Here is an 18,460-nt window from a genome sequence, read left to right as displayed (position 1 = left end):
CCACGAGCCCAGCCCCCACACGCCGCACGCCACCCAAAACAAACCGCGCCCACCTCCGCTCGAATTCAAAAAAAAAAAAACACAACCCGCACCCATAAATTCCACGCGATCCCCACCGCCACATCCCATCCACGCCTCCATTTCAAAACAACGCAAAGCTTCGCGTCTCCCTCCGCTCCGCTCCCCTTCCCTCCTCTCCGCTCCAAACCCTAGCCAGTAGCCGCTGCCGGCCCAGATCCCGCCCCCTTCCCCGGCGCCTCCGTCCGTGCTAGACGCGCCTCGTCGCCGGCTCCCGGATGGGCCCCGTGGGGCCGCGCGTGGCCGCGGATCCCGCCGGATCGGGCGCGCCGCCGCCTCCCAAGGTGGATGGCCGGCGTTTGGTTCTTGGTTTTTGGTTTGGGGGTTGGCGGGGTGATGTGCTGACGCGTGTTCCTGCAGGAATTGGACGGGAGGGGTGCCTCCATCGGTGGTGCTGCTGAGGGGAGCGCGTCGCGGCCGGTGGTGATCGGAATGGGAGGTGGGTTCTTGGAACTTCTTGGTCGGATTTTCTTGTGCCTTGGGTCCCGATCCGTGTTGGTCCCATGCCTTTAAAACGAGGGATGAATTGGAAAATGTTGCATCTTTCTTGGGCTGTCGTTGTTCTTGAATCCTAAGCAGCACCGCGGTCGCTAGTAGCACGAGAATTCGAGAATGTCACAGTACGGTTCCATACTGCCACGTGCAACAGATCTAAGCGTGCCACTGTGCCAGTACATGCACGTGTTCCACTAGAATTTTCATAGAGTTGTAGCTGCTCCTGTAGCTTCCATCGAGCACAGTTATAAGTAAACAGCATAAATTTACGGCCTTTCAGTACTCAGTAACAACACATGCTTTTCTTCAATAGTTAGATGCATAATACGTGCTAATGATACACGTTTTGGAGAATTATTTTTTAACCAATTGATTTGTCGTCCTACGAATAACAGTGATTTTGTGGTAGTTGTTGGTGTCTCTATCAAAAACTCTACCCATTTACTCTATAGTGCTGGCTGTATACTCTTCAGCAGCTCGATAGAATGAAACTTGGCTTGCAGGCTGCAGCGCACTCTTCAGAAATTAAATAAAATGGAAACATTGTGGTAGCAATAGCATATACTATCTATTGTAACTCTGTTGAAGCTTCAACTAGTAAAAACTTTAGTCTTCACTCACATCATTGCAGTACTCTTGTGCACTGCCCGTGTCATAATTTCTCTGAATTGAATTCACTAATAGTAAGTGCTTGTTTCTTTTGTCAGACAAGTTATTTGTTTTTTACTTTGTGCCTCAATAACCTTGCTCTTGCTTATCGCTTCTGTGATTCCATCATGTAGATCTGAGGGCAGGAATTTCGGAATCTTCGGATCAAGAAAAAGCATGTTTGCATCCATGCAACAAGAAGGCTATTCCTCAATTGGCTGCTGAAGGTGCCACACAATGTGGAGATAGACTATCTTTATTGCCTCAGGCTGGGGTAGTTCAGGCAGAAGCTGCTTGTCTGACCTTAGGTCGTGATTCCAATGCAGCATCAGTGGCACGTGGTAAAGAGAACATTGGGACAGATCTCCAACCTAAGCCTGATGCAGAACACGATGAGAATAGGATGAGTGCTGTGCGTCTTGGATTGGACCTTAACGCAGTAGATTGTTCTGATGCAGCAGAGCATAACCCCTTCTTCCCTTACAAGAAGCTGGGGCAGTCAAAGGTCAGTGATCCATCAGAATGTGGCAGTACTACTGGTGCTACAGAAGAAAGTGAGTCGCATAGAAAGTGGAGAGAAATGAAGCAGAATGGCTTTCTTTCATCATCTCATGGAACTGCAGTGGTGCCTAGGCCACGTGGTCGACCCCCCAAAAGGAAAAGGGACGATGAATTCAAAAAGATCATTTCAACACAGAATGGCCAGACTAACAAGTTTATGAAGGTTGCTGCTCCTAGTGGCCTATTATCTGGGTTAAACCCCGGAATCATAAACCATGTGAGAAATAGCAAGCAAGTTTACTCCATAATAAAGGCTATGGTACACTCCGAGAGGCTTGAGAATGAGAGCCAGCCTGTTTGTACTAGTCGAACAGGTGAAAGAGGGAAAGAAGTTTATGAGAGAATCCAGGACCAGAAATATGGGGGTAGTTTGATGAACTGCCATTTCATGATGAAAGATAATAATGCAGCATTTCACCAAGGACTGCCTACCGCATCACAATTCCTTCCAGAGGATGGCGATGATCTTAAATTGCAACTCTCATCAGCAGTCACTATGGCTTCAGATAGGACCTGCAGTACATCAGACAATGATCATGCATCTAAGCATGATTACATGACTCTATTGTCAGTAAAAGGTATGCTTCCTTGCTTGTCTAACTAATCATTTTGTCTGTGAGCTTGAACTAGACACTACTTATAGAAATATCCATGTCTGATAGTTTTCCTGCTCTTCCAATGACCAGCGGCCAGTGTTGCTTCTCAGTGGTTGGGACTGCTGCATCAGGACATAAGGGGGCGCCTTGCTGGTATAATTATGGAGCCTGAAGTAAATTTCAAAGTTTTAGTCATGCATTATATTTAATACATTTATCTTCTTTCTCGAAGCTTTGAAGCGCAGCAGGAAGAGAGTCAGAAATGCCCTTCACACGGAACTGCCTTACCTGATATCAACAGAATTTTCATCTAACCAAGAGAATGAATCATCCATTGCAAATTCTTCTGAAGCTGGATGTACTGACAAAGCAGTTTCAGAAGCGCATGTGGCACGATGGAAGTCTCTCTTTGTTCAGATGGACAGAGCACTTCAGGAAGAGGGGAAACACCTGGTGAGTTTATCATTGATTTGACCTGAGTATTTTGTGAGGGATATATATTGAATCATGATTTGCCATTCTTCGTGTTCTTGATGTGACATTGGAATCTAGATTGCCTCTCAATGCTCTCGGCACAACGCAGCAATTGTGACCTTTGATAATTATGCTCCATTTCGTATTGATAATATTAGACGCACACAAGTAGTATATATATGTACATAGAGCATGTATGCCCACTCAGGCAAATGTGTTTCATTTTGGTCCTGTGAGGGTACACACCTGACTACCTGACCATGCCAAATACCTGTTGCAGGAGAACCGGTTGAAGCAAGTGCAAGAAATGCAATTGAATTGTGATAAAGGCCTAAAACACATGACCTGCGACGCTCCACTGCTGGGACCTATGGCTGAATTATGGTTAGTTCATCAGGACATTTGACCATAATTGATTTATCTTTTTTTTTTAATTTCTGGAATCATGTTCAAAGCCAATTGTTGATATATAAAACTCAGTTAAACAAAGTAATGACGTAACAACAGAATCACTGAATCATTTCACTTCACGCCTGCGTAATTGTCTAACTGAAGATCCTACAGCTTGTACCTATTGTTGAGGCTTAAAAAAAGTGTCTAACTGAAGTAACTGCTAATCTGTCTCTTCAGGAAGCTGAAGAACCTGGAGATTTCTGAAAGCGAGTGGGCAGTGCAAGCCGCTGCTGCATCAATCTACTCGACTTGCAACATGGTCATGAGAACCGAAAACGTGCCTTGCTTCTGAAATCAAATTTGGAATTAGTTTCTTGCTTTGCTGATCTTTACCTCAAAATTAGGTTCCCTTTCTTTCCTTTAACCTTGTAGGTTGCAATCCCTTGTTGATTACAGTAGTGGTGAGTGCTGCTTGATGTAACGTGAAAAACTTGTGCTGTATGTTGTTCCCAACTTAAATTTCACAGGCTCGTGAAATAACAAATTCACTTTATGAAGATCAAAGTCTTCAGATGCTACCATTCTGGCTTTGCTAGTTGGTTGAAATAGAGATTGCCAACTTCTCAATTATTGATGTGCATGGTCGATTTTCTGATCGAACGATCACAAGCAGTCAAGTACTTTTACTTCTGGACGAGGGGAATTGCTCCAGGAAATTTTGGAGTTTGTGTTAAATTTAGAATCAAATCCTTCTTATTCAAACTTGTCGAAGTGCCCTTAAAATTGCGATAATTGTTCGTTGGACATGGTAGATCGATCCTCGACGTTTCGAAACTTCTCTGCCGTTTGATGGCGATCTTAAGAAACAAGAAGGGGTAGACATTTTTTTTTTGGAGTGAGTCAGCGAGTGTATATGCTTGTGAAGATATCCACATCTTCAAGCTTGAGCACAAGCTAGAGCTAGTACAAGAATGTATTTAGTTGTCTCAATTTATTCTAATTTGATATGGTAGATACGTATAATCTTTAAAAGATGTTCATTTAGTTGCTTGTATCCACTATTACAATTTGGTCCATCGGATATAAATACAGTATCTCATCATAGGCAGAGAATAAAGCTCTATTCGAGCATGCAAGCGAACTAATCATTGTTAGAAAATCATCTTCACGTGAGTAATCAATTACAATCTTAACTCTTGCATTCGCTAATATGATCTCAAATTCAATCAACCAAACAGAATCTTAACTCAACTTGTCCAAACAGATATAACCAACAAAACATTTTTTTCTTCAATAAATATAACTCCGCTTAATTTATTTCCCGCTCAGCGTACATTTAGCTGAATAACAAGTATGCTCACTGTAGTTCATACCTGTGCACACTCTACAAGTTGTAACTCACAGTATTTCGGGTTGTAACTGGGGATGTGCGCAGAGCCTCGCCGTATATATGTGTATATATATATGAAACTTTGATCTTTCACTTATTAGGGTTTGTGTGCTATTTCGAACTTTCAGATTTCTTTTGAATCGATGTTAGGCTATGCAGATTAGTTTTACCTGTTTAGGCGCGAATGCTATTGATCAGACATCAGAGCTCCGCATTGCTCTGAAATGTGAATTGTTGTTCTTTGAATAATGTATGTAGAAAAGTTGAGTTCATTTGTACAGCCCAAGTTCATTGCGTCTCAAACGATCCATTTCTTGCTCGTTGTTGTACAGAGATTCTCTGGTGAACTGCAGGAAAGGATTAATGTTGTACACAGCTGCATACGCCATTGATGTTGTGGCAGATCAGGAATTCGGTGAGTATCACCGACCTAATTTGAGCTACCAGTCATGTTTCTTTTGTATATATTTTCCTTTCTTAGACTTTCATATCTAAGTACGTGATCTATTGATGGATAAATGCATATTTCACCTACCGCTCATGGTATTTATATTTACACCTGAAAGCAGCAGCAGAGTCACAGAGATATGTCAAGTGCTACTCTTTCCGTTCTCCATAATTAGATCTCCCAGGTGACATCTACACAATCAACCAGATAAACTTATAGGCTGCTTTGTTCCCTTATTCTGTGGAAACTAGTGGTTATTTCCTGTTCTTTTTGCACTTCAGTTATACTCTCTGCTGTTGTGGATCAATGAGATCGGTAGTAGGTTAGGTGTACTACTTGCCGGCGATGACCACGCCGCCCACCCGCTGCCCAAAGGTTCGTTCCCGACGACGCTTGTCTATGAACGAGCCTACTCGAGTTGAGCTCGAGCTTCTGTCGAGCCGATCTTGAGCCTGACTGCAGGCTCGGCTCGAGCTGGAGCTTCTATCGTGCTCGACGAGCTCGACTCAGTACTCTGATGCGGGCCCAGTGGCAGGGCCCACGCTGTCAGAGTCTCTATAATTAGTTCTCGCAGGTGCCATCTACACAATCCACCAGCAAAACTTATAGGCTGTTTTGTTCCCTTGTTCGGTAGAAACTAGAGGTTATTTCCTGTTTTTTTTTGCACATCAGCTATACTCTGCTGCTGCGAATTAATGAGATCGGCAGTAGGTTAGGTGTACTACCTCGCCGACGGTGACCACGCCGCCCACCTGCTGCCCCAAGGTCCGTTCCCGACGACACTTGTCTATGAACGAGCCTACTCGAGTCGGACTCGAGCTTCTGTCGAGCCGATCTTGAGCCTGACTGCAGGCTCGGCTCGAGCTGGAGCTCGGCCCAGTACTCCGATGAGGGGCCGGGCGGCAGGGCCCACGCTGTCAGAGTCTCTCTTCTTCTTGCGGAATAAGAAGCCGCCGCCGTGTAGTTTTGTGCCCGAGAGGTCCCAGAGCTTGAACGCCCAGCCTCTCGCCTTTCTCGCGAACCACACCCAATCCGGCGAGATCTTCCGGCGGCCGGCGAGATGAGCCGCGGCACTGGCGCGGGGTACGACCGCCACATCACCATCTTCTCCCCAGAGGGCCGCCTCTACCAAGTCGGTGCGTGCCCCCCAAAACCCTAGCATTTTTCTTATTACTTGCTTAGATCTGGGGGACTCATGGAGTTTCGGTTCGAGGGCGCCTGACCTGTGTCGCTCGGTGTGCGCAGAGTACGCGTTCAAGGCGGTGAAGTCGGCGGGGGTCACGTCGATCGGCGTGCGCGGCAAGGACTCCGTCTGCGTAGTCACCCAGAAGAAAGTGCCGGTGAGTTCTGGTCTGCTTGGTTCGTGGGCAAGGGGCTTGCCTCAAGCAAGGCCAGGTTCCGAGCGACGCCTTCATCGTTGCCTCCAGTTGCCCTCCCCTCTCATTTTTTTTGTCTCGCCACCGAATCGAACACCTACGCGGCCAAATCGAACACCTACACCGCCAAATCCTCGCCGCCACTTGCCTCGATTGATCGGAGCGGTTCTTTTTTCCTGTTGTTTCTCTACCTCCTGCGGCGCGCTACTGAAAATATTGCAACTTTCTGTGGTTGTGTGTTCGATTAGTTGTTTTATGTGGTGGTGGAGTCTGAAAGACGGACTTTGTTTTTGCTCTTTGATGGGCTGTGTGTGCAGGATAAGTTGCTGGATCAGATGAGCGTGACACACCTGTTCCCGATCACCAAGTACATCGGATTGGTTGCCACTGGCCTCACAGGTGTGTTTATTGTGCTTTAGCTTACATGGTTATTTGGTTGGAAATCGTTTCAGACGCCTTCAGCAATGGAAGGGTGCTGTATTTTTGTTGAATTATTGGGGGGGGGGGGGGGGGTAGTATTTGTGATTTCGTGATTGCAGATATAGATTTTGGGATAGATCAGTGGAAATCGACTTGTGGTTATGCGGGCTCTAATGAGGATACGATAACAGAAGTTGGGATTTATAGTTCAGTTTTGTTAAGTGTTGCATCATGATTATCAAGATCATGAGTCTTATTAACTGCATCATGATAACCATTAGCTTGAAGCTCCAAGAATGGACTTAAAAGACTTGTTAGTTGCATAAATGTAGGGAATAGTAAGATTTTAGACTAGGCCTCAGTGTTATGATTTGTGAGCTTCAGCCTCTTGCTAATTGAGTGAACAATGGAGGCTGTGGAGTTGCTGGTAATTTTATTTTTTTACTTGGGGTTATGGATGGCATGCCAAATTTGTTTATACTTCCCTCAGGAATATGGTAAGAGGCAGTGCTCTTCCACAAAATCCTAATTAATCTGTTGACCGCATATTTCCCCTTCAGAACACTCATCAATTCACGGAGTACTAGTTAGCCTTTGCTGTTTGCACAGATTTTCCCTATTTAATTCTACCAGAACACCTTTTTGTTCTTTACCAATAATGGATATGTGGTTACTTTATTCACAGCCGATGCAAGGTCATTGGTTTACCAAGCAAGGAACGAAGCAGCTGAGTTTCGTTTCAAATGGGGTTACGAGATGCCTGTAGATGTTCTAGCAAAATGGTACTGAACCTTTCCCTATTCAAGTTCCCAAATTGTTAATTGTTCTTCGTGCATATAATGATACTTACCTGATTTATGTTTCAGGATAGCAGACAAAGCACAAGTTTACACACAGCATGCCTACATGAGACCCCTTGGAGTAGGTTAGTATCATCATATGGCACATCTTAGCTATTCCGTTGAGCTTCTACCATATACTGTGGTGTTTAAGTGGTTAGTCAGCTTATAGCTTATTGGCCATCATATTAATTTTCCTTGGCTTCATTCTTTTAGTTGCTATGGTCTTGGGCTACGACGAAGAGAAAAATGCCCAACTTTTCAAGTGTGACCCTGCTGGTCACTTCTTTGGACATAAGGTGTGTCTTTTTTTTTTTTTTTTTGCTGCTACGCTACCTTATATAGTTGCCACCTTCTCTCCTTAATGATTTTTCTGCTGAATGTCTAGTTTCCTTGTCTCTTCTTGATATTTATTAAGATCTAAATATTCTGCTGACATTTTCTTTCAGGCAACTAGTGCCGGGCTTAAGGAGCAGGAAGCAATAAATTTTCTGGAGAAGAAAATGAAGGATGACCCACAATTCACCTATGATGAAACTGTTCAGGTAAACCTTCCCTGTCTTATAATTTAGGCAAGGAAGAAGCTCTCTTTTTGTGTAATATTATACATGTTGCACCAAGTTATTAATCCAATTATCCAAACAACTAATTGTTCACATATATTAGTCTGCACATTTATTTATGTAAATATCGCCAATTGTTCATAGCGTGGTTGCATATTGCACTGGTAATGCAGCTAAAGGATGTAGCTGTGCCATAGTTTCTGCAGCTACATATCACACATTGGCATGTAGATATTCATACTTCAGTTGTAATTTACCCCCTATTGTTCACTTTCCTTTCAATTTTCATACTATTATGTAGAAGTTGAGGTCATGATTCTTTGTTAACTAATGTCCTATACTTTTCAGATCGCAATTTCTGCATTGCAATCAGTTCTGCAGGAAGATTTCAAGGCCACTGAGATCGAGGTATCACACATGCTCCAAGATAAACATAAAACTCCTCAATTTCGTTTACTTAATCCTAATGCTATGAACTTGTGTTGGCAGGTTGGTGTTGTGAGAAAAGAAGATCGTGTTTTCAGAGCGCTCACAACAGAGGAGATCGATCAGCACCTGACGGCAATTAGTGAACGGGACTGAGCCACCATATTTTCGACATGTCACTGCGCCGTTGTGCTTCAGCACTGTCATTTCATTTCATAGCCAGCATTGGAACACTCAGTGGACTACTTCCTGTCTAACACAAGATAACAAGCCCCTTCCAATGTACTTGTTGCTTCATCCTTCAATGTGGTTGAATTTGCTACGATTTTCATATTGCTGGCAATTGCATGTCTGAGCCATTGGTTCTTCAGTTCCGTCGCATATGCATCCTGGAGTGTCTTAGACCACGAATCGGATGGTCTATCGTCCTAATTCTGAATTCACGTTCTTTTTTTCGTTACTGGAATTGGTTGGTACATTATGTCAGCTAGTTCTAAGGCTGTTCACATCATGTTTTTGTCTATACGGAGGGAAGAGTAATGATAGATAAAAGTTAGATTACTGCCTAATAAATTGTCTAGTCATATAATATAGTCGACTTTATTCCCTCAAGTATTGAGTCCTCTTAACCCAAGTGTCTTTTGGTCTACGAAAGCAAACCGTCCGATTAAGTAGCAGTTGCTTCGACTTGCCCCCTCTCCGTTTGTAATACCCTCTCACATGACATCATTTCATATACCGGAGCTCCATCCTCATTACCAGCGTCTTCTTTCACGTCGCAGCACCGTCATGTCGTGCTCCTCAACCGTGACTTCCACCACGTCATATACCAAATCGAGCATGTAATGCGTACACATACTGTGCATACACCACAACTTCTGTTTGTTGGTGTGCTCAAGAAGGACGAGTAGATCGAGGAGCAGCCCTTCTTCGAGTATGAGGCTAATTAACTGCATGCATGCACTTGGTGTAAAGAACTGAACTTAATTTGTTTATTGATTTGGTATGAGTTTGTGTTGTTTGAGGAGTGAGACGGAGACGAGCGAGAGGCCAGGAGGGGATGCAGCTCCACGCGGGGGCAGCAGCAAGAGCAGCCCTAAGCCCTCCCCCGTCTTGCTCTGCAAATCCGCGGACGCGTAGACGAGAAAGGAAAAAATCACACAATATGATATTCCACATGGTAATATATATAATCTTCTACATCATCAAAATCATTTAATAAAACCGGTATAGAGAATGATGTGAGCTGGTATTACAAACTCAGGAGTTAAATAGGTTAAAATATATTTGGGAGTTAAGTGGACTCTCATAATACTTGAGTGAGTAGAATGAATTTTTTTCTGCAACCTATTGATCTTGCAGTCTCTTATATGTAGATCTATATTAATTTTATCTACAAAATATGTTTGGTGTAGTTTTAGCTCTAATAATTTTTAGAACCGGTCATCTTAGCTCTATTAATTTTTAGAGCTGGAGCTGTGAATAGATTGAGATCTTTAATTTAACTATCTTATTTTAATTTTAAATAAAAATAGATATTTAAATTATTTTATTTTATTCTACACACTCTAGGTCCTATAAAGATAAACAAAGTCATTGTACTATAAAGATTGTTAACTGGGTCAGTCCGAGGCACGGTACTGTAGGCACGATCCAAGCACGAGAATAGACGGGTTGGATTGGTACGTGCCTGGGTCGACACCTCGGCACGGTGGGCTGGCATGGCACGGCCCGGTTTAGACGGGCCGGCACAGACATGGTCCAGGTACGGGCACAACCCACCCCGCCCCGCACCGGCTGCCTGCCCCTGCGCCGCCTCCCCGCCCAGCACCGGCTGCCCACCCCTGCACCGCCTCCCCGTCCCGGCCCGGCCGCCCGCCCCTGCGCCGCCTCACCGCCCTGTCCCGGCATGACCCGTCGTGCTGCAATCGTGCCCAAGTCAACCCGGCCCTGTACTGTGCTTCACGGGCCGTGCCATAAGCTGAGGACGAGGCATGCGGGTCGACACGACACGGTTTGTTACAGTATCCAGATCTATCGGGTCGTGCCGGACTGACACGATTAGCCTATTTAGCCATCTCTACCGTACTACATTTTATACTAATATAAGCTATAGGAAAGATGGTCTATCGTATATTCTAATATTATAAAAGTAAAGTTTGGCAGATCCAAATGACCTCAGACAAACAATCTACCTTGCTCCAATGACATTGCACATCACATGACAACTAATTTGCAAACACAGGGCAGCCCTAAGCCCTCCCCCGTCTTGCTCTGCAAATCCGTGGACGCGTAGACGAGAAAGGAAAAAAAATACACAATATGATATTCCACATGGTAATATATATAATCTTCTATATCATTAAAATCACATAACAAAACCGGTATAGAGAATGATGTGAGCTGGTATTACAAACTCAGGAGTTAAACAGATTAAAATATATTTGGGAGTTAAGTGGACTCTCATAATACTTGAGTGAGTAGAATGAACTTTTTCCTGCAACCTATTGATCTTGCAGTCTCTTATATGTAGATTTACATTAATTTTATCTACAAAATATGTTTGGTATAGTTTTAGCTCTAATAATTTTTAGAACCGGTCTATTGATTTTTAGAGCTGGAACTATAAATAGATTGAGATCTTTAGTTTAACTATCTTATTTTAATTTTAAATAAAAATAGATATTTAAATCATTTTATTTTATTCTACACACTTTATATCCTATAAAGATAAACAAGGTCACTGTACTACATTTTATACTAATATAAGCTATAGGAAAGATGGTCTATAGTATCTATACTAATATTATAGAAGTAAAGTTTGGCAGATCCAAATGACCTCAGCCAAGCAATCTACCTTGCTCCAATGACATTGCACATCACATGACAACTTATTTGAAAACACTGAATCAATTACCAATTAATTTGCAAACCTGCCAGTCAATTTATAGATTAATTTGTGATCTTCTCACACACCCGTGATTTTGTATTTAGTCCCAAGAAATTAGGGATATAATTGATCCAACCTACAGATATGGAAAGTAATCCATGCCGTCACCGTTCGTGAACGGTCAAGATCTACGGACGCTGGGCCCTAAACCTCGGAGGCTCGGTTCGCTAGAGCGAGCCACACGGCCATGGCCGCCGCCGCCCCTCCCGGCGACCACGCTCACCGGCGGCAATGGCGGTACACGTGGGAAGCCCTAGCCCACCTCCCCCTCCTCCGCCTCTACCTCTTCCCCCGCCCTGCACTCTCCGCCGCCATTCTCTCCGGCCTCTGCGCCGACCTCCGCCTCGACGGTTCCCTCCTCCTCCTCTCCTTCTCCCTTGCCGGGGACGCCGTCTCCCTCAGGGTCCCCGTCCCCAGGGTGCTCGTCGACCCCTCCGCCCCCGTCGAGTTTCGCGCCGCGGGAGACCACGTCGAGGTCCGCCTCGCGCTCGTCCTCCCCGTCGATCACCCCGTTATCGCCGCCGCCTTCCCCCCGCCCCACGGCGCGGAGCCGCCAGCTCCTCTAGCGCTGCGCGATGGTGAGCCATCTCGGGGCTGTCTCCTCTTGTGAGATTAGGTTTGGCGAAATGTCCGTTCATAAACTATGTTCATTTTATTTCTGTTTTTCAGATGAAATTGAAATCCATTTTTATAATTCACTTTCATGGATAAACAGATTTAAAGAGTCTATCTGCTGGAGACGTTCACTTGTATTGCAAAAATTGCTCAGCAAGATTGACAAAACAGCCACTAAGGTATAGAGCATTCGCAACTTGTGGCCTCTAGTTGTATTGCTCTTTGTAGTCTTCAGTAGTCAGTTTACGCTTGACATATATATGCAGTGAAGAGATTTATAGAAGCTTGACTTGCTTAAATCATATCACCGGCAAAACTACCTGCAATCTGCAGATCAGAATCAGATTGCTGTTATCTCCCACCAAATCTGCATATCGATAAGCCTAGAAATTTCTTGTTACAAGCAGTAATTTTAGGTTATTACAAATTTTGTCTACTTATGAGCTGGTGTATATTGGCTAGCTTTTGCTCATGGTTTCCTATTAATATTTTTGAAGACTAGACTTGAGAACCTGGGTAAAAATTTCTTATTATGCGGCAGTTTGATTTGACATTATCTTGGTGCTGACTTTAACAATCTAGATACCTTTTTTCCAGAAAAATCGTGGAAATGCCATCTTTAAATTGGGAAGATGTGGCTGACAATTGGTTTGGTGGATGTTGCACCTCATTTGGTGGTGCAGGCGAGAAGTTAGTATCACAGTATATTAATGCATATGGTCGTCTAGAGGGAACAAGTCTACTGGATGCAACCTCCATTACTGTAGAAACAGACTATCTTGAGGCAGATTTAGTGGCTCAGGTAGCTTGTTCGGCGCTTAGTAGTGATTTTGTTGCTCTAAAAGAAGCTATATCTGATGTTAGTGTAGGAAAAGATCATACCACTGGGAAGATAAAATTGAAGAATTCAGAAGAGCAGGCAAAGATCACCGCTACTCATGTGCAACCTCCACTTGTTTTGGAAGAGGGACCTAGTGTTAGTAGTAGTGAAACAAATGGAGTCACTCCTGAGAAGTCTAAAAATGACTGCTGTGCTGAGAGCATGGAGAAATCTAACAAAGAGGCCGACTTGTCGCTGGTGGATCCATGCCGTTGCTGCTGTGTCAATGAATACAGTGGAAAAGCTGAAGATAACCCTTCACAAGTGTCCTTGGGGAACCAGAACAAGCAGACTATGTTGGAGACTAAAAGAGATTACAAATTAACAAAAACTATTTCTCTTGGTAGTAGCTTCATCGTTAAAGCATCTAACCTTTTGAATGATTTCGAGTGGGTTGAACTTCTCTGTGCTCGATGCTCATCACCTCTTGGGTCATACCCTTCTCAGTGTTAAGCTTGTTCCAGCTGATGGCCGGGTACGAGTCTTTAAGTGCTACACGTCTACAGAACTTCCTGTTGCGGGGCCTCATGATGCGTTCAGGTAATTTTCTGCACAGCTTTTTAGTTTTGAGATGTTAAACCTTCACTCACAATTCTGATAATATTGTAAACAAGGAAAATAGTTAAAAGTCTAATATTCTTGCTCTGTACAGATATTCTACTCTTGCTTATCGCTAATATGTAGATTTCATCACTGATACATGGACATGCATTATCTATGTGCAGGGTACATACATTGGAAAGAGTTTTTGTTAATCTGTTGCTCGAAATTGCAGAAGATGAAATATCTTTTCGTACAGTAGTCAGAAATTTGAAAACCAAAAGGCCCATCCTGCAACTAGTTCTTCTAAGTTCAAAAGCATGGTTATCTTCTGGTTGCTGCTATGAAAATGATATGGATGGTTCACATGGAACAGCAGATCTGCAGCCTAGTGTTAAACTCTTGTATTCTGATTATAGCAATGCTTCAGAATCAGACTTAAGGTATGATGTATGCTAACACTTGTTAGTATGTTTGCTATTTAGTCGTGTACAAAAACTTTTGAACTCCTCCCCCCCCCCCCCTCCTTCTGAGAAGCATGCATTGTGCATTTTATAGCTTGCCTCCCATGGGTTACTGAGTGAGTGAGTGTTGCAGCGAAAACCTGCCTTGCTCAATTCTCTATGTCCATACTGTTTTTCACATACATGTCTAATTCTTCTAGTTAAAGATAAATGTATGGAATTATATGAGCACTTTGGCATAAACCTTTATCATACTTTGTTGGTGTGCATTTGTTGTGTTTGCAGTTTGCGCTTGGTCATTTACTACTGTGATTTTCTGAGGAAACCGGGCATTTGATTTTCATTCATGATTCATAGCATCTTTGTATAATGAGGAATTGGTATATTTAGTTATTCAAATTTCAACTGTTATCTGAGCGGTTCCTTTCTTTTGTCAGCAATTATTCTGTTACTTGATGTTAGTCCGTGTTTATCCTTAACATTTTTTAGTTTCATTTTTACACTGCAATAGTTTCTTGAATAAGATGTGAACAGATGTACTTCTGATATACATTGAGTACTATGATTATTCCTTGGTTATAGCTTCCAGCCCCACCATGGTCAGGTGGTTGGAGGTAACATTTTTGTTGATGGCAAGTAAGTTTCAGGATCGCAGCCGATGGTTTGCATATCTACAACATTTGTTGCATGTAAAGCTTGGTTCTTTCAGCTAATGATTTGTATATACCTCAGTTTTATTTTTCTTCAGCTGTATTGACATCTGTATGTGTCCTGTCAGCAAGTCTGTTATGTGCAAAGCCATAAGGGTGGCATACCATGCTTATGAGTCTTTCTTTTGCTGTCACCTTTTCTTATCTTGTGCTATTTCCCACACGCAGGATAGTAGAAGAGTGGTCATCCAAATATCGGGCTGAAGAGTTGTACATGATGAAGCGTCAAATAGATGAACTTATTGAATGCCTAAGCTCAGCAATGGACAACTTTCCACTTTCTTGTTGTTCCCTTGAAGGGATGTTCCTCTCATCTCTGGGGCGCTGACTTGAGTATAAGATAGGGGAATTGTATTATTGACTGATCAAGTTTTCGTATCCAGAGGGGACTCCAATCTATAGAATTCTGATCGGATCATCCTCAGTTTCTGTCAACCTTTCAGCAAGCTCCCTGATCATCTCTTCTTTGAACTGCAAGATGTCATGGTTTGTCCTCTGCTCTCAAAAAGACAAGGTGAAATCTGAAATGGAGCAATGGCGAATCCAGCTATTGGTAAATTCTGGTCCAGCTGTCATCTGGTAATAGCTTAATAGGGGACTCAGCCTTGTGGTGATCTAGTTGACATAGTATCTGACATGTTGTAGCTCTGAAGGATTAAATGATCAACTTACTAACCTACTTTTATTCCATATCAACTCTGGTATGTCTATATTTTCTCACTGGGCTCATTCTGATTATTTGAAATGGATTTGCGGAGTCATTTGTTCTTGGATTTTTTAGGATCCAGTTTGGACTTGAACCAAATCTTAGTGGTTTGGAGCCAAACTCATCCTATTCAAATAGGCCCCGATGGTGTAAATTATCTTGTATGTAAAATAGCCGAGTCTCGAATGTGCAGTTTTGGCCAAAATCCCTGCTGATGTCTGGGGCTCAGATGGTTTATTTACGGACAATGCCACTTGCAAGAATCTTAGCTCCTGGAACACATTTATGATTATTATCTTACACAAACCGCAATATTCCGTGTCCATTTAGAAGCACAGAAGGACATGATTAATTGGCATGTAGCTAAAGGAAACAGTACTTTTGAGTTAAGTCGTGTACTGGTGCATTTGCACCGTGCTAGTGTACAACCACTGTGCTCTGTGATGGGAGAGAAGAACTAGCCTGTACTTGTGTAACATAACATCAGCACCCACCTGTGATACACATGCATGGATGGTGAACTTAAATTGTTTATTCCTACAGGAATCATTTCACTTTGTATTTTGCATCTGACTGTATGATCCAGTGGAGTTCCACATAAAAACAGTAGCACATTCGATGCTGTCAATTGCATAATTCTGCATAAACAGTGCAGCATTTTATGACCATCTTTGCTTATATGCATAGATGATAAGGATCCAATCAGAGCCTGTGATAAATGAGGTGCCTGTTCATGCAAAGCTGCATTCTTTTTTTGTGCCACATGGCCACCGACTTGTCATGGAACTGTACATGTGTACATGGGGCTCCGGCCGTGTTGTGTCCACGTCACTGACACTGTGTCTCGGCACATGCCCATGAGCCGCATCGATCATTGCATAGACCCCTTGCCGAAACCATGAAAGCGACATGGAAAGGGTTCATGCTTGATCTATCAGGTGTTGTTGCACAAATGGTAAAGCACACTAGGGCCATGCATGGATGAGTGAACAATGGCCTACCTATCCATTGCAAGACATGTCATATTCTCTTGCATAGTATAGCTGGAAAGAAAAGACCACAGCATGGTAGGTTTTGCATTGCTTGGTGATGAATGCAACCACCTAATAGCGTTGGAGGCAAAGGTATGGTGAATGTGTGATTATATTATTACGCACGAACTTAACTAGATATGATACTTTAATCTGTGTTCAATTATTATAAAGTTAAGTCTAATGATCAAAGCACATTTAGGGATGAACACAAGAGAAAGAGACAAGTTGTAGTATTAATGATAGAGCAAGCTTCAGGTCTATAATCTCATATGTCATTTTGTAATTAGTCCACTTGCATACAGTGGGAATTGAGCCTCGATTTTCTTATGCCCATCACATTTGGCCAAGGATGCATGTATTTCAACAAAGCTAAACTTCAGCTTTTGTCGTTCTCATTCAACATCTTACTGGCTTAAATTTATCAACGATCGAGATAACATTTGTGTACGGCGTTCAAGGAAATTAGCCATAACATTCATCTATATATCCACTTCTCTCTCATTGATCTCACCAAATCCAATAATTGGATCGCCCTGTATGATATTAGTTAGAGACTTGTTACATCAACATACATGCACCAGACTGAATTGTACATCTCTTATTGTCTAGTTAATGAAGAGACACCATGTCCCAATTGATTATACTTATACCACTTAATGGCAGACATAATTATGTGGAACTAGTCCCTCTAATAATCTTCAATAGTACTGCCCTGGAGCTTTTGATCATCATATGTACCCAACCCCTGGCCATAATGAAAATGGATCGACTAACCCTAGCTTTCTCTGGCAAGAGGATCTGTGCACTAGCTAGAGGGATCATCCTAGCATTAAAATCCTAATTGTTTTATTTCTTTCGAAAGCCATTTTAAGCACCACTTTCCCCATGACTCATAACTCAGAAATCCATCCTGCTTGTATTTATTCCTGCTTTATTCAATGAAATTGACACTACCTTATGACGTTCGTTTTTAAAAAATAACTCAGAAATAATCCATTTCATGATGGATATTTTTTTAAAAATAATTATTCGCACTTCGCAGAAATTAACATTCATGACTCTGACTAGTACAGAAAAAGGCATACAGAAACATCCAATTAGTTGGTTCTTACACTCATACAGATGCAGTGCCTAGTTCAAAAAAAAAAAATGCAGTGCCTAGTAAATACTACTACAAGATACTAGTAAAGTTAGCAGTGGCTTTTTCACTGGAAAATAAAAACTTGACTGTGCAGGTCAAACCAGAAGAAGCGGGAGACCTTCTTTACCAGGCCGGTGGCTTTGAGCAATGTAGGGGCCCAGCCATGGAGGGATCCAAGGGAGAAAAAAACGAGACCACTCAGCCCTAGTGGGAGCCGTTGTACTAGCTAGCATCCAAATACTTATATCTGTCTAGTTCACCAGATCAAACTGTGGTGCATGCATGTAGCAGTATCTGAACCTTAATTTATACTAACTAAGCGTCAGTGTATTGCAACGAAAATATAAATATTATATATGGTAACATCAAGCATAAATTTAAGTATAGAGATGTGATACGCTATGGAAGCACTGCTGATAAATATGTCAGGAGCGATGCCGTAGTTGGTTGGTTGATGCGTCATGGGAGCATTACCGAATAAATACATCATGAGCGATGTCGTAGTTTGCTGGTAATGATGTAGTGAGGCTAACAAAAATGGATAAATTATTCGAATTTTAGAGATTTTTATTAGATTGAAGGAGAGTATGGAGAAGAGGTGACGCGAAAAACAACTCGTGTTTTATATAGTAGAGATAGTAGAGATTTAAAAGGGTTTAGAACATTCCATTATATATTGAAAATTGAAATTAGGCAGGCTACGTGAGAGCTAC

At 42.6% G+C, this 18,460-nt stretch overlaps 2 protein-coding genes and 1 pseudogene across 2 annotated transcripts; all 3 read left to right on the top strand.

Moving 5' to 3' along the window:
• The first annotated feature begins 137 nt into the window (after window positions 1-137).
• Window positions 138-3,870, top strand: LOC133918310 (uncharacterized). Its single transcript, XM_062362123.1, has 7 exons — window positions 138-362; window positions 439-517; window positions 1,356-2,360; window positions 2,469-2,531; window positions 2,611-2,831; window positions 3,133-3,236; window positions 3,483-3,870. Exons 1-7 carry the CDS (start codon window positions 297-299, stop codon window positions 3,595-3,597), a joined length of 1,653 nt encoding a protein of 550 aa, XP_062218107.1. The 5' UTR covers window positions 138-296; the 3' UTR covers window positions 3,598-3,870.
• Window positions 3,871-6,038: 2,168 nt separating this feature from the next.
• LOC133918308 (proteasome subunit alpha type-6-like) lies at window positions 6,039-9,081 on the top strand. The gene is made up of 9 exons (XM_062362122.1): window positions 6,039-6,219; window positions 6,329-6,423; window positions 6,777-6,858; window positions 7,565-7,661; window positions 7,746-7,804; window positions 7,935-8,017; window positions 8,168-8,263; window positions 8,630-8,689; window positions 8,771-9,081. The coding sequence occupies exons 1-9, from the start codon at window positions 6,144-6,146 to the stop codon at window positions 8,861-8,863; spliced, it is 741 nt and encodes a 246-aa protein (XP_062218106.1). The 5' UTR covers window positions 6,039-6,143; the 3' UTR covers window positions 8,864-9,081.
• Window positions 9,082-11,454: 2,373 nt separating this feature from the next.
• LOC133918307 (uncharacterized) lies at window positions 11,455-15,556 on the top strand (annotated as a pseudogene).
• Window positions 15,557-18,460: the final 2,904 nt, after the last annotated feature.

The sequence above is a fragment of the Phragmites australis genome, chromosome 5 (assembly GCF_958298935.1).
Source record: "Phragmites australis chromosome 5, lpPhrAust1.1, whole genome shotgun sequence".
In the NCBI taxonomy this organism is placed as follows: domain Eukaryota; kingdom Viridiplantae; phylum Streptophyta; class Magnoliopsida; order Poales; family Poaceae; genus Phragmites; species Phragmites australis.
Note: the sequence above shows the minus strand (reverse complement) of the source record. Positions and strands in the feature narration are given on the sequence as shown.